Raw genomic sequence first — 22,729 nt, 5'->3', positions numbered from 1 at the left:
CGTCATGGTTTTGGCTTTAGCAAAACAACGTCATTTTTTGTTTAAAGTAAAAAGATTCCATTTTGCTAAGGCCAAAACAGCGTCGTTCTGGTTTAATTCAAAGCGACGTCGTTTTGGATTTAGTAAAATGATGTCATTTTTATTTTATGGCAATACGACGTCATTTAGCTAAGGCCAAAACGACGTCATCTTGGTTGTTTTTCTTTTTCGACCATCAACAATATCGTTACCCTTGATAGACATTGACTGTTAACATAAGTATCAATCCAGCGCGTAATTTTGACTTTTTCCCACCTTGAGGCTTTAATGTTTCTTGATGGGCGATGACCATCAAGAAAGACATTTCTTGATGGGTTTTGACCATCAGCGAGTATAAAACTGGAAATTCACCATTTTTACGAGACTTACAAATTTATGTATCAAGAAAGATATTTTTCTTGACGTTCATGTACGTCAAGTTAAATATAAAAATTAATTGTATCAAGAAATGTATTTTTCTTGATGGTTTTTTTCATGACCATCAGAAAACAAAAATCTTGTGCGTTAGGAAATGTCAAATTTGTAGTAGTATTAGGCGACAATTCACCGATCAAACTTTAATTTTACTTTTGGTTTAACCCCTATGACTTTAGTTTTGGTTTCACTTGAAATGTCTCATACAACTAGTGATAGTTGTCCTCCCTTATATACTCATGATCGACCATCTTTTTATCAAGCCAATGTGGGACTTTGGTCACACTATCAACACCAACATACATGTATAATAAACCCTAACCTACAATTTCACATAAGATGTCATAAAAAGCCCTAAACTTGTTGATGACCTACTTTTTGGTGTGCATATTACACTTATACATTCTATTAATGTGCAATTATATTGTAATTTTGTTGTTGTATGAAACAAGAGTATTTTGTCTACCTCAAATACAATGGTTACATGTAAGAAAAATATAAAATATACGTGAAGTTTTTAAGTTGACATCTCAATAGAGTGTAAGAAAAATGGGAAAATGTAATTGAATGATTAAACAAAAAATTAAGTAAGCAAGAAAGACCACTTGAAAATTATTTTTTTATCATAAAAATTGTACCATATATCTTTGATTTAATAACTCAATGTTGTGCCTCAAGTACAAACATTCTTACTCTAGATGAAAGAGCTTTACACCCTAAATTAGACTACTTTTAACTCTACATATATATTAATTCGGGACAATTAAGACTCACAACCCAACATCCTAAACAAAAGAGCCCTTTATTATTACTTCAACAAAGGTGAATAACCAATTTTTTTTAACATTTTATGTTTGACTATTTTATAAACTCTTTTAAATTGTTTGGCTAAGTCTGAAATATTTTATAAGTTGGTTGTTTTTAAACTATGTTAAGTGACTTGTTTGAAATGATTCATTTCAAGTGGTTATAAAGTTTTTTTTAGCAGTTAAAAGTTATTAAATTGTTCCAAACATTATGGAAAAGAAAAACGTGCTTTTAAAAAATCAAAATTTATATGAATAAATTATATAACCTAATTCTAAATAAATAAATAAACAAATAAATTTCAATTGCTCTAATCTATCTATCTCCCGAAGTGCATGGCTTTTGGTGCAATCTTCATCAGCCTTTCCAATGTGTTTGGAGCAAACTTTCTAGCGAATAGGAAGCAGACACCTGTCCCTTCCATTTTAGTTTTCGTACACTCGGTTTGATTCCTTAATCTCTGAAAAAGCTCCACGTGGATGTCTGACCGCGAGAATATCACAGGATGTGGGCCACCCTTTGACCAGTCAACCCAAGTCAAACTTCGATTGGCATTTCTGTCCCAACCTAAAACATTGACCAAGGTTGGCAAGTAATGTTCGTCGGAGTAACATTGGCCTTTGCAGTAATTCTGAAAGACAGGAAAATACTTCTTGTCGGAGACAACGGTTATGGCGGTGTCTCGGTCCATTTCGAACCACTGTGAGCCTTTTCGCCATTGTTTTAGGGAGATGGGTGGGAACATTTTGTTCCTATATCGGCCGCGGCCGACATTTCCAGGTTCGTCATAGCTCATGATGAAGCTTTTCATGGTGGAGTTGATGAGGAAGGAGTAGACTGTGGAGAAGTTGAAGAGAGGAATGCAAGCTTCTGAGAGGAGAACAAATCGCTCGTTTGAAATGTCAAGGAGTGCGTTTGATAGTAGGCGACGTTCTGCCTCAATCATGTTCACCTTACCCCATCCCACTTTCTGTAATGCACATTAACAAAAATTAAACAAACAAATCAATAGGTTTGATTAATTTTTATTACAAATATCAATTTATAACCTAAACTTTGGGAGTTTATCAATTAAAAGCTTGAATTTATACTGAGATTTTCAAATAGAACGTAATGGATGGTAAAATCGACACACCTACAAACGTTCGAGATTTAAATTGATATAATTACTAGTTCAAAGTTTTGATTGATACAACCCTAATCTTTAATGGTTACAAAACATTTTTATTCTTAAACATTCATAAAAATAATAATTTAGTCTCCGAAGTTTGGTTTATAATGATTTAGTCCATATACTTTCAATTTTTTTTAACAATTTAGTATTTGAACTTTAGTATATAATAAGTTAGTTCCTAACGTAGAAGAAAATTCATCAAAACTAGGTGTTAATTTTTATTATTTTATAATATAGATTTTGTAATTTATTAAAATATTGAGTCTCTAATTAATCAATATGTAACAAATCTCATTAAATAATAACACTAATTTCTATAATAAAGAACTTAAACCATTACAAAATTTAAAATACAAACCTAGATTAAATTGTTATAAAAAAAAGTTCATAAATTAAATGGTTATAAAATAAAAAATATAGGACTAAATCATTATAAACAAAATTTATGAGCTAATTGTTACTTTTATCTAAACGAGTGGTTTTTAAACTTTTATGGTTTAAATTAATTTTTATGTGATAGTTGATTGTAAGAATACTAACCTTGCTGGGAACTCTGCGGCCATGGAAGGCAGGGGATTCGGGGAAAGAATGATTATAAGAAGGATCAGAATGAACGTAAACAGAGTAAAGCCCTTCATTTCCCTTAAAGAATTCTTCCCAAAGAGGAGCCAAATACACCGGCCCTTTCGTCAAGAACATGAACGCTATCTTTGGAACCCGCCGGAACGGAAATTTCTTAATTTCGGCTGCCATTGATGCTCTCCACAGAAGCTCTTCGTCCTCCATATCGTGCATTACTTCCGGCGGCTTCAAATACTCTTCCAACCCCACCCGGCCACCGGTCACCGGAAAAAAACTCGAAGAGGGGATCTGAGTCAGGTTTAAGCTGATGGAGAAATTGGAGAGATAGAAAGTGAAGAAAACTCCGGCGGTGATTCCGGCGGTGAAGAGGAGGACGTAAGGGACGACGTTGAAGAAACTAAGATGGATTTGGATTAGCTTCGGGCTCTGAATTTGACTTTTCATTTTGGGCCAAATTTTCGAATACCCAGATCGGAAATTGGCCGGGCGGCGCTAGGTCGGAGGTGAGGCTGCGACAGAGAGGGCGGCGGAGGGCAGTGGGTTTTTAATCACAGGGAGCTGAAGCTGATTCTAGACGATGTGGGGGAAGGGCAAGTTTGGTTCTAATTCCCTTTCGAAGCTTAAATATCGGTTTTTTTTCCTGTGGAATTTAAGGGTGGTTTGAATAAATGGTTCAACTCAAATTAATTATATTATGTATTTATATTTATAATTAGCTATTTTTTATTTATTAATTTAAAAATATTTAAAAAAAATATAATGAAAATTGTTGTTCTCATACAAGACATTATTCAAACATTTTTAGAGGATTCATTTAGGAATAAAATTTACCTATTAGTCGGCAATCAAATTTTCTTTTCTTTTCTTGATTTATTTTTAAATGGTACATAAATAATAATTAAAAAGGAACACAAACAAGTAACCAATTTTAAAATGTCACTTGATAGAATCCTTACATTTTTTTAATTTGAAATTAAAAAGATGGTTAAACTACTTTTGGTCACACATTTTTTATGGTTAAGTTAAATTAGGTTTGTTTTTAAATATAGAAAAATGAATCAAAATATTTATAAATATAGCAAAATGTCATTGTCTATCAATCATAGACCCTTATAAACTACTATCATCTATCACTAATAGATATGAAATTACGCACTTGAAAATATATGGAGAGTGTCGTATATAGAAAATTATAGAGACCAAAATATTATTTTATCTAAAATACATGTACAAGACACCATTAGTTAATTATTTAGTTTCTTCATTTCTCCTCTAAATTTTCCTACTATTATCTTCTCCATCATGTCTTATTTCTCTTGATCCCATCTCTATATTTGGTCTCCAATAACAACAGTATTTCACTCGATATATTTTGCCTCCAATGGCGACCACGACAATAATGAGTGAAGTTGTTTCTGAAGGATGCACGAACATCCGCAACAGAAGCGGATCAGATCCCAATTTTATTTTTTCATATAGAACCTTGAAATTAAGAAAAAAAAAAAACAAAAAATATGCATTCAAACAACATGTTAATTTTAGTATGAGAGGGTGGGCTTCATGTTAATTTTAGTAGAGGGAGAGGGAAGATTATGAGAGGAAATTTGCAGAGAGATTTTCACACAAAAAAAAAGAAGAAGAAGAAGAAGAAGAAAAGAAAAGAAAAAGAAAGGATGAACCTTGTGTTTTCCATTAACCAGTGAAGAATAAGATAAGTGTTTTTATCTCTCTTCTTCTCCACTCACACGATCAAGAGAGAATTAAGAGAGGAAATTATAAAAAATACCTCCAATAACGTTTTTCAAATAATTTAAAATTTTAAATTAATTTTCAGTTTTAAATTAATTTAATATATAAACATATATATAAATAACTACCTTATTTTATATATATACTATATATTAAACTGTATGTTATATTATATCACATATAATAGAACTTATAGTTTGATATTCTCTTATTTAACATATAGTATTTAATATGAATCAAATTTATATTAAATTTAACCTATAGCATTTATATAAATCACATTCATATAACTAATATTTGAATCATATTCAAATAATATTTCCTCTCAAATAAAACTTTATATTATAATGTATCAAATATATTATATTAATTATATCATATATAATTAATTTTCTCGATTAATTTGAACAACTCAAATTAATCCAAGATTAATTTGATTTTCAATAATCCAAGTTGAGTTACCGAGGGGATCTTATGGACCTATAAATCGAAGCTCCAATGATACTTGGTTAATTAATTAAACTCTTTAATTAAATTAACCAACTTTCATTAACTATCGATCACTTCACTAAAGACTGACAATTGCACTCTTTGCACTATAGATATACTTTTCTGTCCATTGGATATACCAATCAACGGTGTGTTGACCCTTCACAAATTGCTTGTAAGTACAGCTATACTAAAATTACCGTTTTGCCCCTGTAGTTACATCTAACTTCTTAAGTACCATTGATCCCTCTAATGAATCATAGTCCAATCATGACCAAACTCCTCTTGGGTCAGGAGAGAGTGTGATACCACATTGTTCAACCCCCATAATCAACTTTTAAAGGAGCAATTTCTCTACTTACTCTAACTATGGAAAATGAGTGAATTTCTTTTTGTGAAGTTGCGTTATCAACTCCTCAATTAGACGAATCTCCAAAACGGTAGACATATTGAGTCAGCGAAACTAACTACTCTCACCCATGCTGGTCAAAGGACTGTCTTCATAAACAAAAATTCATAACTCACTCAGGATTCTGGTCAAGCCACCTATGGTCATCCTGGTGAAATGTAAGTCTCTCCTATCAATGGGGTTATATAGCGAGACTATTTATTTTGTGGTCCGGTCTTATACAAACTCTTTGTATAGAACACCTCCGCTCACATGTCTCCACATGAATGATTAAGATCATATTATTTATAGCATTTTACAATAACAATTGTAACAATTACAAAGCAGAACACGTTCTTAGTGTCAATAGGATAATATACCTAGCCTTATCCATCTACTACAGATCGACCATTTTGATTATCTCTTAAACATAATTCACTTGTAGGTCTCCACATACATGTTTAAGTTACGGAAGATAACCTTAGATCTTAGTTTATTGGTTTCGTGGGTTAATGCTACTAAATGTCAAATAAAATACCTCTTATTTTCTTGGATAAATAATTTGTTTATACATCACAATTACAAACTACATGACTCACGAGATTTAGAGCATCAATTCCAATAGTTTCTACTTCTCCAACAATGTTCGAAGGTCAGAAATAACGAACGAAATTTTTTCGGATGCCAAATGAAACATGTGTTGAGCTAAAAGTGAGAATGTGAATAAAAACTAGAACAGGTGCGAGAAAAGAGAAATAATTCAGAAAAAGGTTTGGCGAAACCAACCAAAAGTTAGATACTTCGTTGTTTTTTTTTCTTAAAAAAAAAAAAAGTCAATGTAATTTCATTGTTCCAAAAAAAAAAAAAAAAAAAAACAGGTCATCCATATAAAAACTTGAGATACTTAACAAAAATTTACCCAAACTTTTCATTGTACCCATTTTACCTCTTGTTGTATTTTGTGCATTGACTTTCCATAATTTTAGCATCTATGATTAAATTTTGGAGGTCTCTTATCATTGATTCATTAGGAAGATCTCAATTTAATTAAATATTTTTTTTCTTGTAATGTGAAATAATTGAATGAAGACAAAATAAAATAGAATTCCCGTATTAGTTCACTTTCAACTTTTTAATTAAGGTAATTAATTAATATTATGATTTTTTAAAAAAGTAATATCACTCCAAATAAATCCATAGTTTTCCCCCAAGCAATTCAACCATACTCTTCTTATCTTAGGCTCTTACTAAAAGTTCTTATAACCAAATATAACAATAAATTAAAAATAAATTTTGAAAATTTTATTTTCGAGTTATATGTAGGGGAAAAAAGAAGAATTTGGAAGAAATAAAAATATGTAGAAATTTTATGTGAATGGCGTGTAAGTTTGGACTTGAAAACCGGTGTGGAAAAATCTCCGGCATCTGACGCGCTTTGATTAGTACTTTTTTTTAGTCTCACAAACGACACCGCCACACGCCGCCGCCCGACCACCGGTATTGACACGTGTTGGATGTTTCCACGTCAATTTCTGCGGACCCCATATTCAAAGTGTGAGAAAAAAAGATTCCGTCTATTACATCGCAATTATAGTTATTAAGGACCTTTTTAAGAATTAAAAAATATGATAAAATAGGGATGTAGATCAATTAACCTCGATGTTCATGAATTGAGTTGGATTAAGTTAAAAGACGTTTTAGACCTAATTTAATTGTGCAGAATATAAATTTCTTCAACCTAAATAATCTTTATTAAAATTGAACCCAACCCAACTATGGAATATTTGGGTTAGGTTGGTTCGGGTTAATCGGATTATTTGTTTAAAATTTTATTATAAAAATAAACACAAGGTAAATATATAAAAATCTTATTTAATTATTTTCATATATTGAATTAACAACTCAATTTCAATTTATATAGTGAAAATTTTCTTTCTAAAATGCAAAGAAACTACTTTTAAGAATTGTTGAAAAATAAATTATTACAAAAATCTTGGAATTAAATAAAATTAAAATCAATATATGTATAAGCAGATCATCCACTCTTCCTTGAAGCAAAGCAGGTTAACATTGAAAAGTGGCGTTAAGTGCCTAGGTTTGTAGAAAAAAAAATGAATTAGAGTGTGTTCTATAATTGTGTTATATGTAATAAAAAATATATATTTTAAAGTTAATAATAAATTCGGGTTGCTTCGGGTTATATTAGATGAACCCACTAACCAATCCAACCCATAAAATTTTCATTTATTTGAACCCAATCCAACCCAAACCGTTGGGTTGATAAGTTTTTTTGGATCATCGAGTTTTTTGAACACCCCTAAACCTCAAATATGTACTATCAATTTTAACATCAAAAGTTGGCTAACAAATTCATATAATATCAAAAGAAAGACTAAGAAAACAAAAAAAAAATAAAGCTTTAATAGTGTAGAGTTTTTGTCAATATGAGCACAATTCAACCAACACTAACTTGTACTATCTATTTCGAAGTTTAAGGTTCGTTTCCTATATGATATATATATATCATTTTGATTTTAATTTTGAAAATTAAGTTTTCAAACAATGTTTTCAAATTAATTTTTTTTTTTATTTAAGCCAAGTTTTGAAAAATATAACATAATACTTAGTTATCGTGTGTAACTATTTAAATTATTAGTTTTTTTAAAAAAATAAACTTATAAACACTACTTTATAAGTTGCAATATTTTGTCATTTATATTCTACACATGGTTTCAAAAACCAAGCTAACTTTTGAAAAATCAATAAATATATATATATATATATAAACATTTTTTTTTGTTTAGATTTGATTAGGAATTCAAGTATTTCCTTAAGATAAGTGAAAACCATAATCAATAAAGAATGCAATAAGTATATATTTTAAAACTAAAAAAAATTAAAAAGAAAAATTATTTTAAATGACAAAACTACTGAAAATATTTAACGAAATATCACTGTCTATCTACGATAAACTATTATGTGTCTCTCATGATGTAGTCTATTATTTTGCTATATTTTGTAAATATTTTAGCTCATTTTTCTATATTTAAAAATAATTCAGTAATGGTTATCAAATATTACTTTCAAAATTATTTTTGTTCTTTAAATTCATTAAGAATCTAAATATTTTTATAGAAGTAAAAAATTGTAAAATATTACAAATATTTTCATAGTTGCCGAAGAAAGGGCCGTGAAAATTGGGTGAAGGAACCAAGGAAGGAGCCATGCATGAAGGAAAAAGAGGAAGGTTCCTGCATGGGGTAATTAAGGAAGAAAAGTGGGCTATTTTGATTTGGCTTCTTAATATTAAAAGATTGGGAAATTATGGTCTATAACAACATTTGGACTTCCATTTTTAATTTTTCTTTTTTTGAGAAACATTTTGGGAAAAAATAGTAAAACTCAGGTTTCATGAGTAAAATGGCAAGCATCCTACCCTACATGTGATCCATCCAGTCCAAATATTGGACTTCAATCGTGATCTTTAAAGATATTGCTGATCATTTTGAAATTTGAAAATCACTATCCAATTATTTTAAAATCTCATTAGTCGTTGTCTTCTTCTTCTTCTTTTTTAAAATGAATTTTATATTTACTTCTTTTATGATTATCCTTTTCGTTGATGCATACAAGAACGAATTTAGAGAATCAACCTTTCTTTATTCGTTAATGCATGCAAGAATGTATCTGAGAAGGCAAAAATCGGTGGTTGAGTATCAATACAGCCGTGAGAGCAATGTCAAGCAATAGACGGACAAAAGGCTTGCATAAGGGCTCGAACTTCAATTGAAAGCTTGTGGTCTCCGTATGTGAACAAGTACCATAGTTTGTTTAATGTGCTTCTTGGCAGTTTAGAATGAAGGTGATAGCACTGAAAATGTGTTATCTCACTTCGTGTAATTCAGGATTGTTCTTGTCATTTGCGTGTTTATTTTCTAATTTCATAGGTATCGAGAATAGTTTAGATAGAACTAACCCTTAGTACCAATTTCGAGTTAAAACATGCTTATTTGGAGACTTAAAGTGTCAACAAGGATAAAAAAACACAAACTAGAGCAAAAGTAGGTTGGTGCTAATCAGGTGTCCAAACCCCAGCAGTGTTGTAGCGATAACACTATACTGTAGCACTGTGCCTCAACCTGAGAGCAAATTTCTTTGCATCGACGCGGTGCCATCACGTTATTTTAAATTAAACTCTAATCATATTGCAAAAGGATCACGATTTTGACACAGATTTCTCTCTAGCCTTTCCTCCTCTCTTCTATATTTTATCTTTCTTGTTCAATTGAGACCTTGATCGATTATTGTGGGATTATTTCAAGCATGTATCTAGACTAAGATACAATTAGTCTACTTCGGGATTTGAGGTTTAATTCTTGATTTACAAACTCATGAAGTTATGAACAATTTTATCTTGTAATTATACAGTTTAATGATTTCTCATCTTGTTCTTATTCTATTGACTGAATATGTTTGGGATTATCTGACAAATTAGCCAATTATGTCTAGTTATTTGCCATAAATCTACATTTAATACGTAATTGTTAGGTTCTTAGATCATTAAGTGTGAAAGAGTTAAGTTGGGGTTGTAAATTGATTTGACAATTCCAAACCATTAACATTCATATAACTAACCTAGGTGAGATTTCGCATCGTACACTTAATTAGACAATTCCGAATTATTTTGTTCGTCTTAGCAAATGCCCTAGATCTTAATGCTAATTAATTTGCTTGTTTAGGATACTTTCCATCTGAACACAAAGGTCAATTTGATTAATAGGACATCCATTTAGCTTTTCTAAATGCGATAGGCTAAGCTTACACATACAAAATTATAAATAATTTGTATGATTAATCAATGATTGAGCAACAAATTAGGAATATCCTCAATATAACTCTGGTTAGATATAAGCGGAAAATTGAATGACTCTTTGTGGATCCATCTATTACTACACTAATACTATGGCATTAGAACAGAAAACGGAACATTATTTGATCGAATCAAAAGCTTCCACAATTTTTGGTTGAAGTAAGTGCCATCACAATGCTTGTATGGTCATTTTATAGGATTTGATCAACAAGAGCTAAATTGATGATCTGGACGAGAATATGGATTATTTGAAGTATATAGATTTTGGAGGATTGAACTCATAAAAGGAGTGATATATTAATTTTTTAAAAATTTATATTTTCCCAACATTTTAAAGAAATTTAATTTATCCACTACATTCAAAATTCTAATTTTTCAAAGTAGATTCCATAAACAGGAAGTCCAATAAATCAAAAATTAACAAAATAGAATAAATTTAAAGGCATATTTTAAACCTATTTCAATTTTGTTCGCTTTGACATTGGCCCCTCTGGAAACCCCAACTTTACTATGCATAAATAGAAAGGCGAGAGACACATATCTTAAAGGCGTACTTACAAACCCTAATTGTTGCCACAAGTTCAAGCTGATTAATTACGAATTGTGACAAACTCTTAAATCATCGGTTAACCTAAAAACTTAAGTCGATGGATGGAGGTTAAATTTAATATTATATCAATCGATGTTAATTGGGAGAAAATAACATATATGAGTTTGAACATAGAACCTTCCGTTCTGATACCATCTTAAATTAAAGCTTAAGCTGATAAATGAACGTAAATTTAATTTCATATCATCTTAGACAAACACAAAACTTATGCATCATTTCTTGATAAATGAACGTAAAATAACATGCTTTGCGAGTTGCCCCATTCTGTTTCTTAGTATTTCTTGTTTCTTCGTCGAATTTTTTTCAAGGAATGTCCTCGAGAATCAGTCTCATTTTCAAATAAATTGAAAATATTTCTAATGTATTTCTTGTTCCTTGAGAAAAATGAGGCCAGATGAGTTGATTTAAATTATGACAATTTGGTCTTAAGGTCAAAATTCATTTAAAAGGCAGTGACCTAAATATTTTCAGTTTTATAAATATGAAAGCAATTTGTTGGTGGCCTACTAGCCATTCTAATTAAAAGAAATATTTTGAAGGCTATCAAAATTGAAGTCAGGCTACTCCAAGTCTAAGCTAAATATTTGATGAAACCAATTAGGTTTCTTTCTTTTTCAAATGATTAGTGTACATTCTAGATTTCCATGGATTATTCGATTATAGTTTTTTAGAAAAGTAGTTGCTCAAATAAATAAAATAAATAATAATAAGTACAGGTTATTTTGAATTAAAAAACTATATATTTTTTTTTTTACTTTTAACTCAAATAATCAAACATAGTATACTTTTCTTTAAAACTAAAAATAGTGTACTTCTTTAATGTAATATGTACCAACAAATTGTGAAAAGAGAAATATTTAGGTGTTCCGTCTTTCTCTACCTATCAAAAAAAATTTCTTAAAATAAATTATCACGTGACAATTTTTAAATGGATATAGAACAACGACACCTAAGTTTTTTTTTTGTTTGCCTTTGTAAAAATTCTTTTTAGAATCTCTTAACTTGAAAAACTTGTTATGTTATTGAGGGTCTTTTGTTAGATTCATTGGTGATCTTTTAACATCATGGTTTAGTCCAAGACTTCCACTTTGTCGACCGTAAATATAACTATCTGAAATCTCAAAATAATATATTTATGCTTTTGTTTAGATTTTGAATTTGAGAATTTAAAATGCATAATTATGTTTAAAAAATAAAAAGATTAACCAATACAATATTTTATATAATAAACTACTCGATTATTTTTGTTTAATGTATTATATAATATATCATAAATTATATGATATTACAAAATATTAATTTATATGAATTTTTTAACATAAACCAAATTCATAAATAAACTAATAGTAGTTTATATTCAAGTGAGTAATTAAATTAATTTTATGGTTTAACAATGGAAAATTTTTAAAAATGGAAAAAATGTCAAACTATTTACAGATATAGCAAAAAAAAAAAAATACTGATAGATACTGATAGACTTTTATCAGCATCTATCAGTGATTGACTTGTATCAATAATAGACTTCTATCCGTTTCTATCACTGATAGACATTGATAGACTTCTATCAGCCTCTATCAATAATAGACTTTTATCAGTTTCTATCACTAATATACACTGATAGACTTAGTGTCTATCACTTATGGAGGAGAAAGATGATTAAATTTTGCTATTCTATGTAAATAATTTCCCTTAGTTTTCTATTTTTGAAAATCTCCCATTTATTAATATAATATATTATCAAACATATTCTAAACAATTATTTAAATTGGAATTTAACTTCTAAATTAGCTACAAAACACGTCTGAAAACATGAAACACAACTTTGTTTTCATTAAATCTGTTATCTTCAAATTTATATTTTCAGATTGCATACCAAATATGTACCTAGTTACTTTGAAGAGCATTAGTTTTGCAATAGCATTTATGCATTAGAAATTTCAAACACCCTTAATTCAAACATTTTCTTTAGGAACATTTGGGGGGATTGGACCCACAATGTAAAGTTTTTTTTCCCTTTCTTTCTCGTGCAATATAAAGAGTCAATAAGCCATGAAATTGATGTTTGTAAGTCGTTGGTCCACAGTGAATTTAAGAAATCTTTGGGCTAAATATTGAGTAGAATTAACAACTTCACTCCTCTTAACTCCTACTCCTTGAACCAAACTGAAGGAATTAAATCCTAAGCAGAAACACGTAAAAGTCGTACCATTCAATTTTAATTTGATTTTAAAACAAAAATACAGAGAAGAACACGAAGCTAAATTCACGAGATAAACATTCTAAAAAACAATATGCATAAAGAGGAGAAAAGAAAGAGAATTCTACTCACCCTTGAAGAATTACATTCTTCTCACTTTCTCTCTCGATTCACAGCACGAGATCGATCCTTCCCCGATCTTAGCAACACAAAGACACAACAACAACAAAGAACCTGAACACCAGCATGAGGGCTTCCTTGTTATTCTTTAGGATTAGAAGCAAAGCGGAGTTGTGGGCTCGCTATAGATCAAATTTGAGAGAAGGGAAATGGAGAGAATTTTGATGAGAGAATCACGGTCTTCAGAGAGTTTTTCACACTCAAAGTTAAACCTATGAGGAAGAAGAAGATGAAGAATCAAAACCACTTTGTGAAACAAAAACGTGGAACTCCTTTCACGTCCTTTAGATTGAGAGATTAAAGGGAGAAGTTCTAAAATAACTCTCTCTCAAATTTAAAATTCAAAATAAATTAAAAACCATAATTTGAATTTTAAATAAAATATATAATAACCAACTTTATTATATATTAATATTCAACCATATGTTATATCATATATAACATATAACCTATACTTTATATTATATCACATATAATATAACCTATAATTTATTAATCTCTCAATTAACCTATAGTAATAATGTGAATCATCTTCATATTAATTTTAACTTATACTTTTTATATGAATCGTATTCATATAATTAATATATTTGAAGCATATTCAAATATTTATTTCTCTCATTAAAACTTTATATTATAATGTATCATATACATTATATTAATTATATCTCATATAATTAATTCCCTTAAATTAATTTGAACAATTCAAATTAATTCAAAATTAATTTGATTCTCAATAATCCTAATTGAGTAATGAGGGGACCTTATGGACCTATAGATTGAAGCTTCAATGATATTTGATTAATTATTTGGACTCTTTAATTAAATTAATCAACTTTCATTAACTGTCTCGCTCCACTAAAGATCGACAACTGCACTCTTCACATTATAGATATATTTATGTGTCCATTGGATATAATCAATCAATAGTAGGTTGACTCTTCACAAATTGCTCGTAAGTACAACTGGGCCAAAATTACCGTTTTGCGCCTATAGTTACATCTAACTCCTTAAGTACTATCAATCCCTCTAATGAACACTTAGTTATTGTAAACCCTAAAATTTACTTTATTAAGCATTTATAGCTATTATGTGATGTTATGTCTGTTAACCTAGTTGCATGCTATGTGTAGGTAATATGAATACTTAGGAGTGTTGAGAAGGAGATGAACTTTTCTAAGTACTAAGGCGAACATGCTCTCGGGTACTATGAAGAGGCATTCCACACTAAGTGAGATTTTGAGATGTAGACACGAAGGAAGCTAGACATGGAGTTAAGTCTAAGATGGAAGGAAATTCTTCAAGGATGGTACTTGAGGCTCTCGAGAGAATTGGAAGTCTTGGCACTTAGGAGAATATAGAACAACTTGGAAATGGAGGTTTGACCATATTATGCGCCCAAGGATTCAAAGGGGAAATTTGGCTAATTGTGGCTTAAGGCATGCATTGAAGGGCCATGTGGAGGCAAGTGGTGCCTGTCGAGTGAAGTGCTGGTCGTGGCTAGCAAAGAAGTGTATGTTGGTTTCATTGAAGGTTAGTGTGGCCTAAGACGAGTGGTAGGTGCCTGTCGAGTGAGGTGCTGGTCGTGGCTAGCAAAGAAGTGCATGTTGGTTTCATTAAAGGTTAGTGGGCCTAAGACGGGTGGCACACGAGCTACCAGGCGCCATGGTGAGCGCCTATGAAACGCTAAGGAGGCTGCCTAAAGGTTTAGGAAAAAGCATGGGCGAGTGGCACTCAAAAGGCACCAAGTGATGCCAAAGAGGTTTAATGTGGGCATAGAACGAGACATAAGGTAATGCATCGAAGGAGTTATGCTAAAATGATAGGCAACAACAAGATGTACATTGGCTGAAAGACTTAGAGGTTAGAAGTGTGGCGGCCAAAAGCCCAGACGTTGACATGTAGAACACTAAGGCGAGCCTTAGAGGTTAAGTGAGCATTGATGAGGCGTTGATTGAGGAGGAAGGCTTGAAAGGACACCAGCCTATGCGTTGAGAGTAACATTGAAACACCTAGCTTAGTCATCCGATTAGTGGGTTAAGTGTCCTGATTAGGCCTTAAGCAAACGTTTCACCCTAATAGGCCAACTGATCATGCAATTCTTAGTATAAAAGGGAAATTGGGGAAGAATAGCTCAATTTGGTCATTTCTCTCGTGCAAAAGGGAAAGAATTTCTGCCAGTCTAAAAATTCATTAGTGCAAAGGCGATCCTAGGCTACCAAGAGAAAATTCACACAGATGGGAGTTGGAAATTGAAGAATTCCACAAGTTTCCAAGGTTTTCGGATTGTTCGGGCAGGTTAGGAGGATTGAAGCATTCCAAGCTCACCAAGAAGAGTTATAGGCCCAAATTTTAAGGTAATATAGTTAAGATATTTAGAAATAGGTTCTTAGAAGGAAGTTTTGTGAGAAAATGTTTAGAATATTAGTTATTGATGCAGAAAGTTGAATCTGGAAATTTGGCTGGATAAACAAGCAGGTAGCTGCAACACCAGAAGAAGCAGGCAGCTGGCCGGATGGGGCTGTGCATAGACGAGCGCACAATGGCAAGAGCATGTGATGTATCAAGAGTTGGTCGTAGAGTGGGCACATGACTATGCGTGAGGAAGAAGCCAACGAGTAGGGCATGCTAAGGAGCCGCATTGGAGCACGCCCAACGCCTAAGCAAGATAGGTGTGTCTTAGCGCCTAGTGAACGCCTGTGTACGTGCGGCCACCACTCCATCTAGTTGTAATGTAAATTTGGTTAAGAGTGGTGATGCGTTGGATTTGGCTAAATATGGTGATGCGTTGAGCTAGGTCTAGACGTTAGAGTATTGTGAGTAAGTTTTATGTGTAATATTAAGATTAAATGTTGTAGTTAAGCTCAAGAGGGAGCTAGAAGCATTAACCAAGGATTCCTATTATTGTCACAGGGCAAACAAATATAGGGGAAGCCTACAACCCTCTGAAGAAGAAACTTAAAGACAATGAGTGACTAGTTTTCACTAAGTTGAACTTGAATTGCTTTCCATGGGTTAAGACATAGTTTTAATGAATTTTTTTTGCATGGTTGTTTACTTTACGATGATGTCTAATTTTCAGAACATGAATTCCATTAAGAAGTTTTCCCAATGTATGCTTAAGCTTAGAGGTTGATGTATGGATACATAGCCCCTTTCTTTTAAAAGCTTTAAGGTTTTATGTGAAATGAAGCATGGCTTAATCAGTTTTACTGTGAGTTTTAAAGTATGCTTAATCTAGTTTTCAAACCCAAACTTAAAGCCTATGTATGACAAACTTTAAAAGGGGTTTATGAAGCATACTCAAGTTTAGATGCATGAGATCGTGAATTAACTAGTATTCCATGAGTTAAGCTATTATTCAATAATTTATATGCTTATGGTATATGTCTACTGGAATGCTTATTGCTTGAGGATATTGAGTTTTACTTAAATAGGTTTTACAATGATTTATCGAGGAAACCCAATACTAAAGGTATGAAGGTATCTGGATCCCTTAATACCAAATAAATGATGGTATCCAAGGCATATAAGTAGCCTTTAGGGCTTGACCACGTGCACGTAGGTTCTATAATTTCAACGTTGAACGTATTAAGATTACTCTATGTCAGCTAAGAAATTCAATGTTGAGAGATCGAGTAAAAGGGCTCTCCCTCAACTAAGGCCAGAGAATGATGGGTTTCAAATAATAGAACATTATTCGAGTTTTGCTGAGTATCTAAAAGCATTTTCAAGATATTATGTTTCTATTTGCTTTTAATGTTGCTTAACCCTGAGATTAAGAATTTTACGTTATTGAAATCTTTTGTTCTCATACCATAGTTATTAAATAGCATGTTTCATTTTTAAAAGTCACTCACTGGGTATTTAGTTCACCCTTTCCGATGTTTCCCTCTTTTCCAAGGTAATGGTCAACCCCCCAGAGCCTAGCTGATCAGTCTACCACACAAAGTTCAGAGCCTAAAGTAGAACAAAAGTTGAAAAAACCTAGGTGGTTAAGTTTGTTTGTTCTAAATTAATCTTCCATGTACATAATAAGGACAGAGGTAGTTTCGAAATGGGAACCACTAATGTGTAACTATGTAAATCTTTCTGATATACGTACATATAGCATATGCATTTGAGTTGGCTGCATTTTTGTTGCAAAGAGTGTATAGACGAATGTATGCTTATAAATTGTATATTAGGTGCACAAAGACATATGGAGGACAAGTTCCACAAGTGAATTTAGGTAGTGGTTTATAGGGTTTAAAGCCCTACGCAACGGAAGATAATCATAGAACCAAACCTCATTTTTAATTAATAAATAAAATACCTATATACTGGCAAATTTTACAGTATTTCAGATAAATCTACCATAAAAACATAGGCTAAAATATGCTACAAAAAAATGAATAAATCTACAGAGAATAGGAACTGCGAAACAAACCAGTTGTGACTCTTGAGGGCTTCACCAATTTTTCTCAACAAAGCATCAAGATCACGATCTCTTCAATCCAAGCAACATCATCACTATGGTTTCACTGGTATTCTCTTGGGGTTGAAAGTATAAGACTTGTGGGAGTCTTCTATTGGAAGAAAAAAAAACTCTTTTTTTTTTTAGAAAGAAAAACCATTGAGAGAATTAAAAACTCAGAGTTGATCCCTTTTAGATCCACCCCCTTCACGACAATAATGAAAGAATAATAAAGAAAACTTCCCTCAACGTGTGGCATTTGGTTAGGGAGAGAGAAGACAAAGTTCAACCTTCCACGTGTGAAATATCAGTTACTTTAACTTAAAGGCAAGCATGGTAGACCAATAAACCGACCTAAATCGGCCAAAATAGGGTCGGCCGATCGGAAATTCAAACGAATCGGGCGGGGGTCAGTTTGGTTAAATATCGCCGATTTAGGTTTCGGTTGGGCACCAAGACCCGACCCGACCGACATTTTAAAAAAAATAAAACAATATTAAATTTATTGTTTAATATATTAGATAATGTATATTGTATAGGGTTTCTTTTTACTTTAAGGGTTTCTTCGCAGTTTGCACGCCGCTTCTTCTTCTTCCTTCTTCTGTTCCTCTTCGGCTCTTACTCGTCGTCTTCTTCCGACGTCCAATTTTAGGCAATCGTGTGTGCTTCAGTTCAGTCCCAGGTCCGTTTATCTGTTTTCGATTTTAGGCAACCGTCCGATTTGGCTCTTCCTTGCTCGCTGTCCTCTTCGGTTCTTCCTTGCTCGTCGTTTTCAATTCAGTTTAGTCCCAGAGAGTCTCTTAGAACTACTTTTACTTATTGAACCTTTGTAGCCGTTTCGATTTGGCAGAGACCTTCATAGCCGTTTTCGATTTTCAGCCTCAGGTCCTTTTTTTTTTTGCAACTGCAAGTCCGTTTTCATTATCGATTTGCAATACATTTTGTAATGTATTCTAATTTTATAGAGATTGAACTAAGAATTGGAAGATTTACCTAATAAATATGAAATTGGAAGATTTACCTAATAAATATGAAAATTATATATATATATATATATATATATATATATATATATATATATATATATATAATATATATGGCATAGAAAACTATATCCCTACATATAGGATCTTTTGTGTGTCTAGAAAGTCTCAAGAAAAAAAAACAAAACTGTAGAATAGATTTCTTTTACTCTCAAATATTATATGCAACAGTATTAACCAATTTGACACATTAGCTTAATTTTTAAAAAATGGAATTACAATAAGTAACATTTTAATAATCAAATGTATAACTATTAAAAAAATTGTAAATAGAGCAGCGGATATGAAGTTTGATGGAACTAAAACTGATGCTTATGTAAAGCTGAAATCCTTTGAATTTTTGTGAATTGTGTGATACTAACGAGTGACGACGTCTGTCATGTTATGGTTCAGCTACATGGATTCAATGGATATGGAGTTTGATGGAACTGCAACTGATGCTTCAAAAAATGAACGAGATGCAGAAGGAATGGATGCCAATACAAATATCATTGATGTTGATTCAGCAAATGAGACATCAGATTTTCTAAATCCATCGAAAAGAAGGAAGGCGGTGAAAAAATCCATGGTTTGGGATCATTTTGAGAAGCTAAAAGGTGATCCTAAAGACCCTCATGCTCAATGTAAGTACTGTGGAGTTATCTATGTATGTCATTTCAAACGTCATGGTACTGGGACTATGAAGAATCATTTGGAAAATTATAAAAAATGCCCTTACCAGAAAAAGAGAGATCCAACCCAAATGACATTATCTTTCAAAACTAGAGCCAAAGACAATATTGGGGATAATATGTCACAACTTGTATGTGAGTCATATAGTTTAGAGAGTTGTCGAGAAGCGTTGGTGAAAATGGTAATTGTTGACGAATTGCCATTCAAGTTTGTGGAGGGTAAAGGATTTAAGAAATTTGTCGATTGATTAACATGTACAAGTCAACCTAGATTTGTTGTTCCGTCTCGGTTTACTATGGCTAGAAATGTGCTTAAGTTGTATGTTAATGAGAAAAAGCGTTTGAAAGACATGTTTGTGAATAGGAAGTAGAGTTTCTCTTACTACGGATTGTTGGACATCGCGACAAAATATAAATTACATGGTCCTAACTGCCCATTTCATAGATTCTGATTGGAGATTACATAAAAGAATACATAGTTTTTGTCCAATTGAGAATCATAAAGGCGATACTATTGTAAAACCATCAAAAATAATTTGAAGGATTAGGGCATTGAAAGGGTAATGACTTTGACTGTTAATAATGCAAGCTCAAATGATATTGCCATTGCTTATCTTTTGAAAAGAGTCAATAAGGGATTATTGTTTGGTGGAGAATTTCTGCATGTTCGTTGTTATGCTCATATATTAAATCTCATAGTATGTGATGCTTTTAAGAAACATAATGATTGCATTGAAAGGATTCGATATGTTGTACGGTTTATAAGATCTTCTCCTGCACGTTTTTTGAAATTTAAAAAGTGCATTGAAATTGAAAATTTTTCTTGTAAAAGTTATGTGTGTCTTGATGTTCCCACTAGATGGAACTCTACATATTTGATGCTTGAGGCAGCTGTAAAGTTTAAAAAAGTCTTTTGATAGATTAGAAGATGAAAATGCTTCTTATAGACACGATTTGTCACCAAAAAAGGAAGATTGAACAAATGCTAAGATGTTGATTAGGTTTTTAAAGGTCTTTTATGATGTGACATTGAAAATTTTAGGGTCTTTGTACACCACTTCGAATATGGTTTTTCATCAGATTACAGTGGTTCAGAATTATATACGTTTGAACGCTAGTAGTGCAAATGCAATGCTAGTTGGAATGACCAATAGCATGAAGGCCAAATTTGAGAAGTATTGAGGGAACAATGAAAAAAATAATCTGTTGTTGTATGTTTCTATTTTGCTAAATCCTCGAAAAAAGCTAAGGTTTGTATCTTTTTGTCTTAAAATTTTTTTTGGGCCAGAGGTTGCCAAATCTATGGGAAATGTAGTGGAACAATGTTGTAGATGTCTCTTTCATGAGTACAGTACTACTCATACTCAGAGTGGGAGTGGGAGTGGTAGTATTGCTACTAATACACCAATTGTCCCAGCCTTGGAGACCATGATTGATTGTGATCCAACTGAAAAGGTGGGTGAAGATTTTGTCTATGATACAATTGATCTTGATTTTGAAGGCGATGAGACTACACCTTTCGAACAGGGGTCAGAGATTGATATTTATTTTTTGGAAGCGAATGTTAAGAATGAAGGTGATTTTGACATACTTCAATGGTAGAAGAGGAACAGTCATCGGTTTGAGGTTCTTAATCGTATGGCTAGAGATATTTTGGCAATTCCAATATCTACTATAGCGTCTGAGTCGGCTTTTAGTACAGGAGGACGTATTGTTGATTCATCACGTTGTTCATTGGCTCCAAAAACAGTGGAGGCTCTCATTGGTACTCAAAATTGGCTAAATTCTGGTCCAATAGATCTTGAAGTTCAGCATGACATGGAAGAAGCTTCATTATTTGAAGAAGGTATTTATTCATCATTTGTATTTTGTAGTTGTAACTTGTTAGATTAAAATCTTAATGAGGTTGTCTTTCTCTTCTTAATCTTAATTATATAGGATTCAGAGCGGTTATGGACAATGAAAAAGACATTTAAGACCTTCCAGATTTTGCAAAGTTGTCCATTAACATTAAGCATTTATCATTTGATTTTATTATAGTTGGGTTGTATTTAACAATTCACTTTATGTTTTATTGTAATTGGCTTGTATTTGACAATTGACTTTATGTTGTAATTTCTAGTTTGATTATATTATATGTGAGTGTGATTATGTGTCATGTGACATTTCTATTTGTGACGTACACTCTCGACTCTCATATTAGTTTTGTTTTCAATTATATATGTAATATGTATTAAAGGTTCTATAAGCAGTTAAGCGAAGCAAGCAGTAACACAATCCCAAATAATATACATATTAATTGTTAAATATTACGGGTTGTCAAATCAAATTATATCAACAATATCTTATTTTTAATACCTCTAGACTAGCTCTATTCCATAAGTATTAAAAAAATAAAATGTGAAATAGTATCTTGAATTTTGACTCACAATCACAAATTAAAAGAGAAAACTAAACATGATTGATAAGAAAGTTAATAAATAGTTGATTTTTTTTTATTATTAAAAATTTCTATTTATAACGACTTCAACTTAATAGCCAAACAAATTTATAACAATTTATAATTTATAATTGCAATTTTTCTTAGAATTTTAATAAATAAATATAACTTCTTTTAAAGGAAGAAAAAAGGCAAATATATATATATATATATATATAGATACCTCTAACCCGACAAAACCGACCGATCGATTGACCGGTCGGCCGGTCGTGTTTTAGCTCATTTGTCGGGCGAGACCGGTTTGGATATATTCCAAACCGATCCTGGTCGGTTCAAGGTCGGTCTGGTCGGAAAACCGACTCCGACCGGCTGATGATCACCTCTACTTTAACTGATCATTAATTTAATTTAAGTAAATAAATTTAATTAATTAATTAAATCAATATTTAATTAACTATTTCATTTTGTATCATATTTAAATGAACAACTCCTACATAACCCATAGTTTTGATTCAATTTATTTAATTTAAACTAACTAATTAATTAATTCTCTAATTTATTAGTTATTAAATTGAATATCATATATTTAATTTAATCCTATAATTGAATGACATTCAATT

At 31.6% G+C, this 22,729-nt stretch overlaps 1 protein-coding gene and 1 pseudogene across 1 annotated transcript; one reads left to right on the top strand and one right to left on the bottom strand.

Annotated features, from left to right (window-relative positions):
• Nucleotides 1–1,489: 1,489 nt before the first annotated feature.
• On the bottom strand, nucleotides 1,490–3,696 carry LOC120092825 (glycosyltransferase BC10-like). Its single transcript, XM_039051032.2, has 2 exons — nucleotides 2,975–3,696; nucleotides 1,490–2,230 (listed from the first exon to the last, which is right to left on the bottom strand). Exons 1-2 carry the CDS (start codon nucleotides 3,458–3,460, stop codon nucleotides 1,580–1,582), a joined length of 1,137 nt encoding a protein of 378 aa, XP_038906960.1. The 5' UTR covers nucleotides 3,461–3,696; the 3' UTR covers nucleotides 1,490–1,579.
• Nucleotides 3,697–14,891: 11,195 nt separating this feature from the next.
• LOC150031903 (zinc finger BED domain-containing protein RICESLEEPER 2-like) lies at nucleotides 14,892–21,771 on the top strand (annotated as a pseudogene).
• Nucleotides 21,772–22,729: the final 958 nt, after the last annotated feature.

Source organism: Benincasa hispida, chromosome 12 (genome assembly GCF_027475165.1).
Source record: "Benincasa hispida cultivar pf3 chromosome 12, pf3_genome.v1.1, whole genome shotgun sequence".
Classification (NCBI taxonomy): domain Eukaryota; kingdom Viridiplantae; phylum Streptophyta; class Magnoliopsida; order Cucurbitales; family Cucurbitaceae; genus Benincasa; species Benincasa hispida.
The sequence above is the reverse complement of the archived record's forward strand: the minus strand, read 5'-3'. Positions and strand labels throughout refer to the sequence as shown.

What these genes read in the sequence shown, in the direction of transcription:
- LOC120092825 (XM_039051032.2), bottom strand. Translation starts at nt 3,460, where the DNA reads ATGAAAAGTCAAATTCAGAGCCCGAAGCTAATCCAAATCCATCTTAGT. An exon ending in GCCGCAGAGTTCCCAGCAAG is followed by an intron (nt 2,231 to 2,974) that starts GTTAGTATTCTT and finishes TGTGCATTACAG; the next exon opens with AAAGTGGGATGGGGTAAGGT.